The sequence below is a fragment of the Mandrillus leucophaeus genome, unplaced genomic scaffold, assembly GCF_000951045.1.
Source record: "Mandrillus leucophaeus isolate KB7577 unplaced genomic scaffold, Mleu.le_1.0 Scaffold815, whole genome shotgun sequence".
Lineage (NCBI taxonomy): Eukaryota > Metazoa > Chordata > Mammalia > Primates > Cercopithecidae > Mandrillus > Mandrillus leucophaeus.
In genome coordinates this window covers 743419-761080 of record NW_012108864.1, presented here as the reverse complement: position 1 = coordinate 761080, position 17662 = coordinate 743419, and the positions used below count along the sequence as shown (strand labels likewise).

The window sequence follows — 17662 nt, the reverse complement described above, 5'->3', positions numbered from 1 at the left end:
GAGAAGTGACTTGCTGAAGACCTTGGAGCTAGTTAATGGTAGATCTGGCAGTAGAACTGAAGTATTTTGACTTCCAACCAATCCTCTTCCAGATCATAGCTACCTTCACCCTTACAGTCTTACTTTAGTAACACAGACTTCTAAGGACATTTGCAGATGATGATGGATAATCTCATAAGCAACCAGAAACTCAAAGTCACTTTTTACTTTTTTTTTTTTTTTTTTTTGAGACGGAGTCTCGCTCTGTAGCCCAGGCTGGAGTGCAGTGGCCGGATCTCAGCTCACTGCAAGCTCCGCCTCCCAGGTTTACGCCATTCTCCTGCCTCAGCCTCCCGAGTAGCTGGGACTACAGGCGCCCGCCACCTCGCCTGGGTAGTTTTTTTGTATTTTTTAGTAGAGACGTGTTCGCCAGGATGGTCTCGATCTCCTGACCTCGTGATCCGCCCGTCTCGGCCTCCCAAAGTGCTGGGATTACAGGCTTGAGCCACTGCGCCCGGCCTCAAAGTCACTTTTTAATACCATCTTTTTATATTCCGATAACGTCTAAAGCTGCCCAAGTCCTACTTTTTTTCTCATTCAAATTAAACAAAAAAGGTAAATAAAATCAATATTCTTCCCTTTTCCTTCTGTAATTATTCTCAATCCTGGCAAGAAAACCAAGTTAATTGGTATCTCAATGAAGCCACTTATCTTTGACTTTGTTATGGTATGATTCCATGAATCCCTTTATCTTGTTAAATAAATTAGCACAAATCCAATGAGTTTACTTATTAAAGTAAGCCCATAGTATAAAAAAAGTACTTTAAAAATGCCTTTCGATTGGGTTTTGCTCTGCACTTTGCTTTTAAAAATTAAAATAATAAAGCTATACAAATCTGATTTCATAACACATACAGAAGAGTATTTTTTCTCATTATTTTCATGGTTTATGAGTTCAATTCATCTGTTTGATCTAACGTAAGTCATCTATGGGACTTTCAGTGCTTATATTTTGTTGGAGACAGAATTTTGGAGTCATTCTCTCAGTTCAGCCAGGTAACCTAAAATATATGTGGGCCGCAGAGATGTTACCAATAATTACACAAAGATTTTTTAGTCCCCTAGTGCTTCACATTAAACAATTTTTTGTGCTTTTCTGATATACACTAATCCACCCCACCACTGGGAATTTGAAACGTTTCCAGTAATGGTCACAACATCCTTTATATTACACTAAAAAAAAAAAAACCCAATAATATAAATGTCTATTGTTAATAGAATGATAGAAATTGAGGTAGAAAATGTTATTTTTCCTTATGAGTTAGTACTTGACATTCTTGCGGAACTGAATGAAGATATTGCTATCAAGTAAATATATAAGTATTTCTGATTTCTTTTCTTGACAGTATTTACGTCAATCCCTGTGCGTAAGCTTCTCATGAATGTGGCAACGCATTTATCCAAACTCTTTTAGAATCTCTTTCTTATTCTTTCCTGTAAACTGGGCAGACTTTGGCCACTATGCAGAGGGGTTTTCTTTGAGCAACAGGTTATCAGATATTGATGAATTGCTCTGGCAGGTTTGGGAGGCTTGAGACAAGTGACTCTCTGATTACAAAGCTGGTACCTGACATCTGTCACTTTGAGGAGGAACTAATGGCATCCAAGAAAGCACAGCCAGCCGTTCTTGGTGGGCCCCCTTCCATCAGCAAGTTTGGTCTTGTTTATTACAACAAAGTTGGCAGTGAATCTGGATAATTTATGCTCTCACTGCTCTTTCTCTTTATGAATAGCAGCTATTTTCCTCGTGGCGTAAAATCCTGAAGTTTAACACTGAAGTTTCATGCTACAATGTTAAACAGTGAATGCTTTTGGAAGCACCTAACTCACCCTGTTTCAGGAAAAAGCAAAATGATCAGTATCTAACTTTTATAAATTCCTGGGACTGGAATCTGATCTTGAGTATCAAAAATTTCAAAATTACATTGATTAAATACCGTTAGTCCTGGTATTCAAGCCTGCCAAATTGCCAAATTATCTTTTAACAAGTCTAGGAATGAAGAATATTCTCAATATATAAGTGATTTATAGAAAGCTCTCAATTGTCAGGGAAGAAAATCATGTTTATACACGTGACATCAGCTTTATTTTGTGGCCTTGATACAGCCTAGATATTTTATAAACCACCTTGGGAAATACATTGACATTGTCCCCTACGTACATATGTTGCCACTGGGGGAAAATATGTTTGTATAGGCTACATAAAATTGTGGCAAATATCAGCTTGGGAAGTAGTAATATAGGTTCCATAACTCCCCCACTTAATTATATTCAAATAGGCATAAAAATATGAAAATACAAATAGTAGGAAAGGGAAATAAAAAGGACTAACACATCATATTGGAACAGGTGAATACTTCTGAAATAGTCACCAAACATGACACAGTATTTTTTTCAAATGGGGTAGGGTACACGCAAAGAATTGCTGGAATAAGATATCTGAGGTCTTTTTCACACTAAAATGTAATTTTTCTTTTCAGTGATAGCATGTGTAGCAATTGGGGAAACTTTCCATAGTGACCTGTGCTTCATGCTACTTTGATCCATACTTTCCATTCCCACGGAAGCATAGGTTGAGTCTTTACTACAAATGGTGACAGGGTCTCGGAGGAGAAACACATTAGGGAGAGAATAAGGGGAGAAAAAGGGCAAAGTTAAGAGAGAAAGTCACAGGCTCTTTCTCAGTGGTGATTAGCTTAAAGCCCACAGCTTAGACCGTTGGCAGCCAGGTAGCTGTTTCCCTGGTAACAACTGGAGCAGCAGAGTTATCGAAATGTGATGTTACAAAAGCAAAAAGTAAAATTCACTATTTTGCTTGTAGAGCAAAAGATCCAGTGCATTCACTATTTTTTTTTTTTTTCCTGGAAAAGTTAGGTTTAATGGGGTGGGGCATTGACTATCTTTGGTTTTGAAAAAAGAAAAAATTGGGTTATAAAGCTGTTAGTGGAAATTTCTTTTTCTTTTCTTTTTTTTTTTTTGGGGAGACAGAGATTCATTTTCTCTCAGGCTGGAGTGCAATGGCATGATCTCGGCTCACTGCAACCTCTGCCTCCTGGGTTCAAGCTATTCTCCTGTCTCAGCCTCCTGAGTAGCTGGGATTACAGGTGCCTGCCACCACGCCTGGCTGATTTTTGTATTTTTAGTAGAGATGAGGTTTTGCCATTTTGGCCTGGCTGGTCTCGAACTCCTGACCTCAGGTGATCCGTTGGCCTTGGCCTCCCAAACAGCTGGGATTACAGGTGTGAGCCACTGCGCCTGGCCTGTTAGTGGAGATTTCTTTTGATACTAGGTTCATAGGCTTAACATTAATCATGAATTGTTAAAACTGGAAACCAGGATATCCAGATTACACCAAAGTACATGTCACAAAATTCAACCAAACCAAGGTCCACAGGGCTTTACATCTTTTTTTTCAATTTTAATTTTTATTACTTTTCTGTTACACTTTAAGTTCTGGGATACGTGTGCACAGCGTGCAGGTTTGTTACATAGGTATACACGTGCCATGGTGGTTTGCTGCACTCATCAACCTGTCATCTACATTAGGTATTTCTCCTAAAGCTATCCCTCCCCTAGTCCCCCACCCCCCGACAGGCCCAGTTGTGTGATGTTCCCAGGGGACTTTAAATCTTTCAGAATCCTTTTGAGTTAATGCGCAAATAGATTGTGCTGGTTTATTTTTCTACCTTGTGGAATGCCTTGGCCTCTGGGGATATCACTGAGGTATCAAAGAATATCAATTGAGAGAGAGGTATAGAGGATCTCAGATACATGAGTTTATTATGAATGTATAAATGGCTTTTTGGAAAACAAGGATGACAAATATTGACCCAGACTGCCACTAAGTGTTAAGGATGGGAAGGCTGTAGCTAAAGGCGGAAGGTCTCCCTTAAGTTTCTGTGTTTTAAATTCTTAGGAATCAGGTATACTGTTTCTCTCAGGAACATAAATACTGATTGTGTTGTTCATTAGTATTTGGTAAAAAAAAAAAAAATTACGGATTTTTATGAGCTCAGTCTCTACACTGAACTCTAGTAGTTAAGCCATGGTTTTTCACCAGCTTGAAATGCTCATGCCTGCACAAATGTCAAAATCATGTAAAATTATTCAGAGGATACCATAAATTTGATAATCTATTCTAAATTGGTTTAATCTAGAGATGTCAGCTGGATAACAATTATCAAGTGGAACTGTAATTAAACCCTCACCATCCAAATTGTTTATTATATTGTGCCATTCTATGAACAAATAATCTAAGATGTTCTGGTTTATATAGGCATATTTCACATAGCAAGCATAGATATATTCTTGATTTATGTAAATGATTAAAATGCCTAGTTCCATATATAGAGAGACTATAATGACATTTCGACATAATGCAGGGAATAATTTTTATTTGGGAGAATATCAGCATAACAAGCGCCTCACACTTTTTCTTCTTACAGTACATGAAGATGATGGGTGTGAACTCCTGCAGCCATTTTTTTGCCTGGCTTATAGAGAGTGTCGGATTTTTACTCGTTACCATCGTGATCCTCATCATTATACTCAAGCTTGGCAATATTCTTCCTAAAACAAATGGGTTCATTTTGTTCCTGTATTTTTCGGACTACAGCTTCTCAGTTATTGCCATGAGCTATCTTATCAGTGTCTTCTTCAACAACACCAACATCGCAGCTCTGATTGGAAGCCTAATCTACATCATTGCCTTCTTTCCATTTATTGTCCTGGTTACAGTGGAGAATGAGTTGAGCTATGTAGTCAAAGTGTTCATGGTAAGTCAACTGTTGGAATGGCAGAGTGGGAAATGACCGTTTTTTGTTTGTTTGTTTGTTTGTTTATTTTTGGATTCTCAAACTGGAAGTTCACTTATCTAAATTTGAAATTCAGTGAAAGCAAAGTAAGCTCAATGTCCTAATGATAGCTTTTCCTACATCATTGTATACCATACAAGACAATGAAGAGCTTACAAAACCATGATATGTGATACTGTTAAGAAATAGTTCCTAAAGAAAGAACAGTTAAACTGTCATACATCATGTTTTAGAGGTCGTCAAGAATTCTGACTTCTCTCTGGTCCAGTTCCTGAAACATCTTGGAGCCTCTGGTATTGGAATTATTCTCATATGTGAACAATTCTCATGGTTCTCATGACATACAATATAGCTTAAATGTGTAAAGACAAATGCACCGACAGCATATAATCAACCTTAAATTCTTTTCTGCCTTTTCAATTCAGAAGCACTACATTAATTTAAGAATTTTAATTAAAGCATTAAGATTACTGACTGAAATTTAGAAAGCAGAAGCAAATTTCATCATACTAAAACTTTGCTATTTATGGAAATAAAAAGTAATGAATAACTTTATCTAGCATTGCACAACTTTGGGTTCAAACAATATTTAAATTTCTAATTTGTTGCAATGATCAGTATTCAATCAACTGATATTTTAGTATATCTTTATTCATAACACTTCTATACCTGAAATAAATGTATGGAGTGAAAACACCTTCTGGCCCTTAATGTTTTCAGTAAATTTTAGTCTTAATACTGAATTACTCCATAATTACCTATTTTATTACTTGTCAAGCAACATTTAATGAGTTCAAATGTATATTTTGATTTTTTAACGAATGGTTACAAGTTGTAATTTTCCTGTTTTTGTTTTCTGCTGTTCCCTCTGCTCTTCCTTCACAGTTGTAGTGTGGTTGGTAAGGGATTGCTGTATTTTTAAATTTGCTTAGAGAATGAGCATCAATTTTATCTATACAAATGTCCAAACTTTTAAGTATTTTAGGATCCCTCTGGGTGAAATATATGAAATCTACAAGAACTATCATTGCTGTTTCCTTTCTTCACAGAGCCTGCTGTCCCCAACAGCATTCAGTTATGCAAGCCAATACATTGCACGATATGAAGAACAGGGCATTGGTGGGTCCCCTTTCTTTAAAACTGGATTTTATCTTTCACAACTGTGCTGTGTGTCACAGAAGAATAAACACTCATGTTCACTTTTTAGGTCTTCAGTGGGAAAATATGTACAGCTCCCCGGTTCAGGATGACACCACCTCATTTGGCTGGCTCTGCTGTCTAATCCTAGCTGACTCTTTCATTTATTTCCTTATTGCTTGGTATGTCAGGAATGTCTTCCCAGGTATGAATATACTTCCTACAGATATATGCTTTTTGTGTGTAACTTCAACATAAATCAACTAATAATATGTTCTAATATTTTATTTGCACAAATTTTTTAAATTAAAAATTTTTTTTTTTTTTTTTTGAGATGGAGTCTCCCTCTGTTGCCCAGGCTGGAGTGCAGTGACATGATCTAGGCTCACTGCAACCTCCACATCCTGGATTCAAGTGATTCTCCTGCCTCAGCCTCCCAAGTAGCTGGGATTATAGGCATGTGCCACCACGCCCCGCTAATTTTTGTATTTTTAATAGAGCTGGGGTTTCACCATGTTAGCCAGGCTGTTCTCGAGCTCCTGATCTTAAGTGACCTGCCCACCCTGGACTCCCAAAGTGCTGGGATTACAGGCATGAGCCACCATGCCTGGCCTTTAATTTTTTTTTAATTAAAAAAAATCTTATTTGCCGTATATAATCTCCAAAAAGAAATACTCAAATCCCAAAGCTAACAAAAAATTTTCAGGATGAGATAATATACTGCTAAATTTCCTCTCAGATATTCCTTTAAAGGATGGAGTGAATTAAGACGCTTAGAATAGTGTCAAATCAATCCAGTCTCTCTAAATAGGAGTGTGAGATATTATAAGGGAAAAACCAAAACTCCTAATTCTAAGGAGAATTGACCAGATTCTAAAGGAAGAAGACAAGTTGGGTTACCCTTCTAGGTCTCAGTCATCCTTTCTAACATGCTTAGATAGTTTTCCATTTAGCCCTACTTATATTTATGTATTTTTTGATGTTATAAATGAATAAAAGAACATGATTTCATTTATGTAAGATCTTTGTGAAAGACAAATAGCTAGAGACAGAAGGCAGATCAATGATTGCCTGGGATGTGGGGTGGGAGCAGGGATTATCTGCAAATGGGCATGAGACACATTTTTTTGAGTTATAGAAATGTTCTAATATTGAATTGCACAACTTCATACATTAACTAAAACTTATCTACCTGTACACTTATAATAGGAAGACAAGTAGGCCAACAGCATGCATTTTTATGAGAGAAATGATATGAAATTATATGACTAATAGTTTTAATTATGCTTTTCTAAATGGCAAAATTATCCTTTCAGTCATGGATGAATATGTCTATACATGTCTGTTTAGACCCTTATGGGGATTAAATTGTGGCATTTTCTGGGCTAGAAACCCAGAATCTGGATCTGAACTAGTCTTATCATTGTAAAATCACAACTTGTAGCATTTATTTCATAGATAAATAGTGGCTTTTTCCATTACAATAAGTGTACAGTTAAATAAGTTTTAGTAAATGTAAATGAAACTGCTTAAAAACTAATCAGCAAAAAAGTCATCTTTTTTTGCTTTACTTTGGAAACTGAGGCCACCTTTTAGTTTTATATAGCGTCAAAAAATAAGGCTGGGTGCGGTGGCTCACACCTGTAATCCCAGCACTTTGCAAGGAGGGTGGATCACGAGGTAAGGAGCTCAAGACCAGCCTGGCCAAGATGGTGAAACCCTGTCTCTACTAAAAAAAAAAAAAAAAAAAAAAAAAAAATTAGCTGGGCGTGGTGGCACGCATCTGTAATCCCAGCTACTCCAGAGGCTGAGGCAGAGAACTGCGTAAACCTGGAGGGGTGTATGTTGCAGTGAGCCGAGATTGCGCCACTGCACTCCAGTCTGGTTGACAGAGTAAGACTCCGTCTCAAATAAATAAATAAATAAATAAATAAATATATAAATAAATAAAACTACTTCCTAAACCATACATGGGATCTACTGTTTTGCTTCTGATGTTTAATGTTAACAGTCAACTAAAACTCACTTTTCCTGATACATTTTTATTCCAGGGACATATGGTATGGCAGCTCCCTGGTATTTTCCAATCCTTCCTTCTTACTGGAAGGAGCGATTTGGGTGTGCAGAGGTGAAGCCTGAGAAGAGCAATGGCCTCATGTTTACTAACATCATGATGCAGAACACCAACCCATCTGCCAGTAAGACAAGTCCGTCAACAGCATGCCTTGTTACGAGAGAAATGATAAGAAATTACATGACTAGTAGTTTCAATTATTTTTTTCTAAATGGCAAAATTATCATCCTTTTAGTCATGATGAAAATGTCTACACATGTGTCTTTGGACTCCTATGGGGATTAAATTGTGGCTTTTCTGGGCTCATTAGCTCAGTTGGTTAGCATATGGCACTAATTAGGCCAAGACTGCAGATCCCTTTGTGGTCCAGTTAGACTCACATAGAGAAAAATTTTGTTTCTTGGCCACAATCTGCACCCCTAACTCCAGCCGTCTGTCACCAGTCATAAGGAGTAACCAGGTAACAAGCATCAGTAATTTAGCATAACCCATCCCAAATACTGGAAAAATAGTTCAAAGCTGATGTCTTCCTGATGCTAGGTGAGTCATGTCATCTTTATAAAGTGAGTACGGGCCACGTAAGTGGTCCTTTTGTGATGCCTGAAGCAGGTGTAGATAGTTATTAATGATCTGGACTCTATAAACGGCAGATCTGAACTAGTCTTATCACTCTAAAATCACAACTTGTAGGCATTTATTCCATAATTTGGTATCATCCTGCCCAACCAGGGGACCAAGCCTTAGACATATCTTTTGACTATTTAATATTTGTTGAATAAAGGAGAATTTGTAATTATAATACCATATTCTGGGACTGCTTTTTCCAACAAAGAAGGATGAAATAAACCTTGGTTCTCCACTCTTATTCATTCTGTAACCAAGTGAGGAGGCTGAAGACTATAATAAATCATTCGTTTCTGGATTTTGTATTTTACTTAGAGGGTTATACTTTTATAGTCTTCAATTTTTAATAAAGATAAAGTCTAACTCCAGCTGCATTACCTTACTTGTGAGTTTACAACTCTTCCCTTGATTTCTCTCCAGGTCCTGAATACATGTTTTCCTCCAACATCGAGCCTGAACCTAAAGATCTCACAGTTGGGGTTGCCCTGCATGGGGTCACAAAGATCTATGGCTCAAAAGTTGCTGTTGATAACCTCAATCTGAACTTTTATGAAGGGCATATTACTTCATTGCTGGGGCCCAATGGAGCTGGGAAAACTACTACCATGTATGCTAACGTTTTGACACTTATTGCCATAGAAGCATATTACAAAAAAATACAGGTTTTTAAAAAATAAACTAACCTATGTTTATAAAAAACAAAGTTATTACATTTCCCAGATGGAAGAAGATGGCTCAACTTATATGCTATAGAATGGAGTCAAAATCAAATAAATATTCTTGGCACCTCTTAGACAATAGGAAATTCTACAACATTGAGTTCATATTCTTAGGTAGAGACTATTGGTTGGGGCTCATTAGTAACTGATCTCTTTTTTTTTTTTTTGAGACGGAGTCTCGCTCTGTCACCCAGGCTGGAGTACAGTGGCGCGATCTTGGCTCTCTGCAAGCTCTGCCTCCCAGGTTCACGCCATTCTCCTGCTCAGCCTCCTGAGTAGCTGGGACTGCAGGTGCCTGCCACCATGCCCGGCTAATTTTTTGTATTTTTAGTAGAGACAAGGTTTCACTGTGTCAGCCAGGATGGTCTTGATCTCCTGACCTTGTGATCTGCCCATCTTGGCCTCCCAAAATGCAGTAACTGATCTCTTAAAGGGAGTGTCTGCTTTCTGGTTCATCCCTGGTCTCTACCAAGCTTCACTGCTTCATACGCCCACCCTGTTTCATTTATTTGCGTTTCTAGCCTGGTGTATATATAAGTATGAAATTGCACATCCTGATACAGACACATTTAGCCTCAGCTGCTCCTTCACAGGAAACCTTTGCCTTGACTCATAAAGAAACAAAGGAACCACCAGCTATCAGAGAGAAATCAAAAAGGCCAGGAGCGGAACATAAACTGTTCTTTCTCACTCCTCACCTGTGTAGCATTTTCCTGTGTCAGAATGGAGAAGAGACTCAATTGTTTTTAAAGTGACATTCTTTTGAATTGTTTTTTATGTGATTTGCTCCAATGCTCCACGTTCACTTAGTTGCTGAGTCAGCTCTAAGGTGCTGTTGGTGCTCTAGCCCTTGTTTGAGAAAAAGGATCAGTTGCTGCACATCCTACTTAGTATCATCATGAATCAGCTCAGTGACTGTGAAAACACTGGAATTAATTTTTTTTTTTTTTTTGGTAAATAAAAGGGGACAAAGGAAGGTCATGAAATGAGTGAGCATATAGCCTCTGCTATTTGCATGGCCTGTTTAAAGTCAAAATTGGCTTTCTAGGGAGAATACAATGACAAAAAGGCCATTTTTTTTTAACTTTTATTTTAAGTTCAGGGGCACAAGTGCAGGTTTGTTACACAGGTAAACTTATATAATGAGGGTTTATTTTACATATTATTTGATCACTCAGGTATTAAGCCTAGTACCCATTACTTATTTTTCCTGATCCTCTCCTTCCTTCCACCCTGCACCCTCTGAAAGCCCCACTGTGTGGTGTTACCTTCTATGTGTCCATGTAGTCTCATCATTTAGTTCCCACTTATACATAAGAACATATTTGTATTTGGTTTTCTGTTCCTGTGTTAATTTGCTAAAGATAATGGCCTCCAGCTCCATTCATGTATCTAATAGGCAATAAGAGGCTAATGAAGAAAAGGAACAGAGAAGGCTCTTGAAGAGGCTATAATTTTAGCTGAGAATGCCCCCATTTTATTGTTCTAAATAGAAATCTTTAATATAAAGTATGTTATTTGTATTTCAATGTTCATATGGGAAAACTGCATATTCCGTTGTTCATAATTTAATCCAGAAGTCTGCAATGCAAGGCACTGATTAGGTCACTGAGACAAAGTACTTAAGAAAACAGGACCTTTCTCTGACCTCATGGAGCTCACATTGTAGTGGAGGAGATGGGTATTAAATAATTGCCCAGTTTACTATCTGAAAGATGATGGTGAATTATCCAGGTGAGAATATTCTAATCACAGTGTAGAGAAAAGGACTGGAGATGAACTAAGAGCATGTGGGAAGTAGAGTTAGGAGCTTAGAGTGATGGGTTAGGCAGGTGGTGATGATGATGGTCCCATGAGGCTAACTGTGAAAACAGTGAGATGGGCATGTAGCTAGGAGATTAAAATAGGAGGAGAGTGCAAAAATGACTTACGGATTCCAGTCTCATGCAACCAGTATATGAATTTATCACATGGTGAAAGAGGCAAGATCAATGAGGGTGTGGCTTTTAGGGTAAAGATCATGAGCTCAGTTTTAAACATATTGAGTTGAAGGACCCTGTAAGAAATCTCACAGAGAAGTGGTATTGTCTGATAGATATATAGAGCAATCCTGGAGCTGAATAATGAGGTCTGGGCTACAGATGTAAATTTGAGACATGCCAACCTGTAGATGCTAAGGGATGTCAGGAAAGTGCATGGGTTTGCTCAAGGAGTGAGAATGTACTTGGAATTTAAAAGCCCAGTTGTGGCCAGGCGCAGTAATCCCAGCACTTTGGGAGGCCAAGGCGGGCGGGGCACGAAGTCAGGAGATCGAGGCCATCCTGGCTAACACAGTGAAACCTCGTCTCTACTAAAAATATAAAAAATTAGCCGGGCGTGGTGGTACACGCCTGTAGTCCCAGTTACTTGGGAGGCTGAGGCCGGAGAATGGTGTGAACCCAGGAGGCAGAGGTTGCAGTGAGCTGAGATCGCCTGATCGTTTTTGTCATTGTTACCACTACCACCACCACCATTATGTAGCATTTATGTGATACTCTGAATTATTAAAAACTTAAAAGTAATTTTTCTTATTCCCATTAAATACCATTTTATTTCATAGTTTGCCCTTGCCTGAGAAAATACACTATATTTTTTCTTTCTAACAACTGAGATATAGTTAGTCCTAATATCTAGCTTCAATGCTTGGCTTATACCTAATTTATCATTTCTTCATTTCCAGTTCCATGTTAACCGGGCTGTTTGGGGCCTCAGCAGGCACCATTTTTGTATATGGAAAAGATATCAAAACAGACCTACACACGGTACGGAAGAACATGGGAGTCTGTATGCAGCACGACGTCTTGTTCAGTTACCTCACTACTAAGGAGCACCTTCTCCTATATGGTTCCATCAAAGTTCCTCACTGGACTAAAAAGCAGCTCCATGAGGAAGTAAAAAGGCAAGTTAAGACAGGAATGAGAACCTAAGTTGCTAACTCCTCTCAAAGACCCATAGCTTGGTTGGTAAAGCTCTGGAAATGATACTGATAGGAAATGTTTTCTCACAAAATAATTACTTTTTAGTTTTTCTACTTCTTTAATATTGAAAACATTTAAAGTCATTATCCTTACCGGCCAATTATTACACTGAAATTGTTTAACTCTCTTCATCTCTGGCTCCCATATTGCCCCGAATCCTTTGCTTCTAATCTCCATGGCTACTACACTGGTCCAAGCCTCCTAAGTGGATTCTTGGATTTCACTCATCTCTTATGAAATCTGTTCTTCAAAGAGCAGCCAGGGTGATCTTTTTCAACTGCAGATCAGACTATGTCACTCCTGGATTTAAATCGTCCAATGGCTTCCTTCCACGCTCAGTATAATACTCAATAACATCCCTATCAAGGCTTACGAGCCTTATCAAGCCTTACAAGCCTTATCAAGCTTTATCAAGGCTTAAGGTCCTAAGTGACTTGCCTCCATCCTCACTTCTGATTTCATGTCCTTCCACTCACCTCCACATTCACTCTGCTCTAGGCACACTGGCCTAGCTACACACGTGACTATCCTAGGCCTGCTCCAGCCTCAGGGCTTTTTACTTTATCTTCCCTCTACTTACAGCATCCCCCACCCAGGTGGCCATTTGACTTATTCTTGGTCAAATGACCACTTTCCTGATCTCTGCCGAAATGTCACCGTTTCTGAGATGACTGCCGTATATAAAACTGATGCCTAAAATAGCATGTCCCAGCCACTCCTTATCTTATATTCTCTGTTTTATTTTTTTAGTTGCACTTATCACCACCAAAACTTACTTGAGAATATATTTATTGACTGGATTTCCCTATATCCCTCCCAATACACACACTTACTAGAATATAATCTCCTTATGAGTAGAAATTTTATCTGTTCACTGCTTTTCCCAAGTTTGTAAAACACAGCCTGGCACAAAATAGGCAGGCACTCTCTAGATATTTGTCAAAGGAATGAATTATGTATTCCTTTGTTTTTTTTTTTCTGAGTATTAATTTTGTACCTCCAATCAGGTGATAAATAATAGAAAACTATATCATGAGTCCTCAAGAGTTTATTGTACCTTAGTGAGCACATAATAGTTATTTAGTGAATACATATTGATTAGGGTTATTGTATGTTTCCAGTACTCAAATAATATATCTGTAAAAAATAACCATCACACATTATTTTTGAAGGACTTTAAAAGATACTGGACTATATAGCCATCGTCATAAGAGAGTTGGAACGCTGTCAGGAGGAATGAAGAGGAAGTTATCTATATCCATAGCTCTCATTGGTGGATCAAGGGTAGTAATTTTGGATGAACCATCTACTGGAGTTGACCCATGTTCTCGCCGAAGTATATGGGACGTTATATCCAAGAACAAAACAGGTATGAGTAGTTTCTCAGAACTTCTCCACCCAGCAGTCATACTTCTGCCCTCTGGCATATACAAAAGCAAACTGAGGCTGGGTGCAGTGGCTCACGCCTGTAATCCCAGCACTTTGGGAGGCCAAGACAGGAGGATTGCTTTGAGACCAGCCTGGGTAACACAGTGAGACCCTGTCTGTACAAATAATAATAATAATAATAATAAAACAGCTGGCTGTGGTGGCTGGCATGTGGAGTCCTAGCCAGTCAGGAGGCTGAGGTTGGAGAATCACTACTTGAACCCAGCAGGTCAAGGCTGCAGTAAGCTATGATCAAGTCACTGCATTCCAGCCTGGATGACAGAGTGAGATACTGTCTTAAAATAAACAAACAAACAAAAAATAGCAAATTGACGACTTTTCTGTTTATGATATCTTTTTAAAAATTTTTAAATTAATTTGTATAGATACATAATGCTTGTACATATTTATCAGGTATAATATCTTTTAAAAGTCTAAGATTGACTCTTTCTTTTCCGAAGATTTTTCCCCCAGATAACTTTCTGGGTCAATTGGTTAGTATCTAGGTACTGCCCGCTGTGGGTTGAGCATTTGAGCATTTAACTGGCCTTTTTGAGAGCATGTAAATCCAACAGAAGTTTCAAAGTTTAATGCTTAGAGGAGCTAAGAATCTAATTAGATATACCAAACATACACAAATGAAAATAAACTGAAAACAGACTAAATAAGTGCTAACAGGATGTGAAGTAATGGAGTAATCAGAGTGGAGTGGAATAATCAGAGAGGAATATTCAAAAAGTCTTAAATTACTGCTTTTTCATAACAAAGAAAAGGGAAAAGAGGGAGAGAAACAATGCAAAATGAACCCACGGGAGCAAAATTCTAACAGACTGTGAAGAATTGCCAATGCCCACATGACAAATGATGAACATTTAGTCATTCAACATAATAAAGGATTATTTGCTGTTAATCTGTATTAAAAAATGCCTCCAAATACTTAAGAACACCCTTCTGAGTTTTTCTTTTTTTTTTGAGATGGACTCTCATCTGTTGCCCAGGCTGGAGTGCAGTGGTGTGATCTCAGCTCACTGCAACCTCCACCTCCTGGGTTCAAGAGATTCTCCTGCCTCAGCCTCCCAAGTAGCTGGGATTATAGGTGTCTGCCACCACACCTGGCTAATTGTAGATGGGGTTTCACCCTGTTGGCCAGGCTGGTTTCGAACTCCTGACCTCAAATGATCTGCCCGCCTCAACCTCCCAGAGTGCTGGGATTAGAGGCATGACCCAGTGAGCCTGGTCCTGAATTCTTCTTGCATCATTTTGGAAGCTCTTTGAGGTCAGTCAGTTTTTCAGTTAGCTCATAAAATGTGACTCTTCTCCTCAGATGTCACAGGATTTACTCTGGCCAACTCTATGTATCTTGGGAACTGTACTTTCATGTTTCATTCTCTGTTGTTCTTGTCTGTGTTTTCAAGCCAGAACAATCATTCTGTCGACGCACCACCTGGATGAGGCTGAAGTGCTGAGTGACCGCATCGCCTTCCTGGAGCAGGGTGGGCTTCGGTGCTGTGGGTCCCCATTTTACCTCAAGGAAGCCTTTGGCGATGGGTATCACCTCACGCTCACCAAGAAGAAGGTGGGAATGGGAGAAAATATACCTTATGGCGTCATAAATTAAGTTTTATATGAAATAGAAGCAGAGTCTCTCCAACTTTATTCATTGCTAAAATTCATTAGTATACTAGCTTAGTGCTTCTCAAATTTGAGTGAGCATCAAAATCCTGAAGGTCTTGGCTAAAACTCAGAGTTCTGGCCCCACCCCAAGAGTGTTTGATCCTGTAGGTCTGGGATGGGAGTCCAGAATGTACTATATTTCTATTGAGTTCCCAGGTGACGCTGATGTCGCTGATCTGGGGACTGCACGTTGAGAACCAATGTGCTAGATAAAAAAATGATTGACATCTTAAGGTTACTGATGGAGAATCAGTCTTTTAGTTCTCCTAACATTTCAACCTAGAAAGCCAAAAATTCAATTTTCTGCTTTATCAAAAGCAAATAAAAAGAATATGAAGTCCTGGGTTCACTTTCTGATTAGCACTCAAGTGGCAGTGCAGGGACTGTAACTTACACAGGTCAACGGTACCTTTACATCTTTTGGAGAACAAAAATGCTCACCACCTAACAGAACATATGATTTAAAAATACTGTGCAAGATGTATATGCTATTAGGAAGTTTTCAACTACCTCCATTTATTTTATATCTAATCCTCCTGATGTGACTTAAAAGATATAATAAAATGTTATACTATTAATAGTTATACTGTTAATTATTATACTCATTAATTCAGAAATTTATGTATTAGGTACATTATGCCTTATGATATCCAAGCACTGTCCCAGGCACTGGTGACACAGCGGTGAGCTGGCACTATGAAAAATCTCTGGCCTTTTAGAGTTTATATTCTGATGGAGTGTGAGGAATTCAGATGATACAATCAATAAGTAAATTATTTCATATATTAGCAATTAGTACATCACGTAGTATCTTTATTTCTATGCTATGGATAGAAATAAAGCAGGGAATGCTGAGTGGGGCAATATTTAAGTAGGGTAATAAGAGAAGAGGTTCTTTGATAAAGTGACAGTTGAGCCGAGAGTTGGAGGTGGTGAGAGAATGGGACATATCGCTATCTGGAGGCACAGGACCACCAGTTGCAAGGACCCTGAGGAGGGGATGTGCCTGAACCCGAAGCCCTCTAGCAACGGAAAAGAAACCGTTGTTGCTAGAGTAGAGCAAATGAGAGGGAGGGGGTTAGAGAAGGGACAGGGTGACATGAAAGAATGGGGCCAGCAGAATAGGGACCCAAGTGGCAAAGGGGTCTCTAGAGCAGTGATGTATGATCTGACTCACGTGTGGAGTGGCCTAAAGGAGCTCATCACCTCACCCTCTGATTAGGGCCCTGGGGCACTATAGTGTAAAGAGAGGAGAATGTTTTAATTCCTACTTTTCTCTCTTAGAGTCCAAATTTAAATGCAAATGCAGTATGTGACACCATGGCCGTGACAGCAATGATCCAATCACATCTCCCCGAAGCCTACCTCAAGGAGGATATTGGGGGAGAGCTTGTTTATGTGCTGCCTCCGTTCAGCACCAAAGTCTCAGGGGCCTACCTGTCACTCCTACGAGCACTTGACAACGGCATGGGTGACCTCAACATCGGGTGCTACGGCATTTCAGATACCACCGTGGAGGAGGTATACCTCAACATTTGTTTTTTTTCTTCAAGCTGATATAACTTGCTGTTCCCTTCGAATAAATATGTGCCATTTTTTCTAAAAAAATATTTTAAAATAAATATTTCACAAAATTAGAAAAGCTTAACATTTTTTCAATACTATTCTTATGTAAGACCGAGAATACAATGTTGCCCCAGCTAGACAGCATGTATCTTTTACATACAGAAATATTCACTTGAAGTCAGATGGGAAAAATTTGTCTCAATAAATGTGATAAAAGTTCAAAATCAAGGGTAAGCTTAGAAATGAGAAAAGATATGCACTTTTCATGTTAATGAAGTGATCTGGCTTCTCTTTCTAGGTCTTTCTGAACTTGACCAAAGAGTCACAAAAAAGTAGTGCTATGAGTCTTGAGCACTTAACGCAAAAGAAAATTGGGAATTCCAGTGCCAATGGCATCTCAACTCCTGATGATTTATCTGTGAGCAGCAGCAATTTCACAGACAGAGATGGTATGAATCTAATGTGGATATTTTGTTTAATTCCAATAGATGACATAAATGAGAAAAATCAGAGACAGACTTTGATTTTTAAAAATTCAACTCTGAAGTTTCATTCTAAATTCAAAAAAAA

At 38.6% G+C, this 17662-nt stretch overlaps 1 protein-coding gene across 1 annotated transcript in view; it reads left to right on the top strand.

Moving 5' to 3' along the window:
- Positions 1-17662, top strand: part of ABCA12 (ATP-binding cassette, sub-family A (ABC1), member 12) — a 227578-nt gene that overhangs the window by 151320 nt on the left and 58596 nt on the right. The window contains exons 24-33 of the mRNA XM_011967889.1: positions 4485-4814; positions 5903-5972; positions 6061-6195; positions 8042-8188; positions 9109-9295; positions 12127-12345; positions 13597-13793; positions 15268-15428; positions 16811-17047; positions 17391-17541. Of these exons, the coding sequence (XP_011823279.1) occupies positions 4485-4814; positions 5903-5972; positions 6061-6195; positions 8042-8188; positions 9109-9295; positions 12127-12345; positions 13597-13793; positions 15268-15428; positions 16811-17047; positions 17391-17541 (1834 nt within the window). The remainder of the gene's footprint in view (positions 1-4484; positions 4815-5902; positions 5973-6060; positions 6196-8041; positions 8189-9108; positions 9296-12126; positions 12346-13596; positions 13794-15267; positions 15429-16810; positions 17048-17390; positions 17542-17662) is intronic.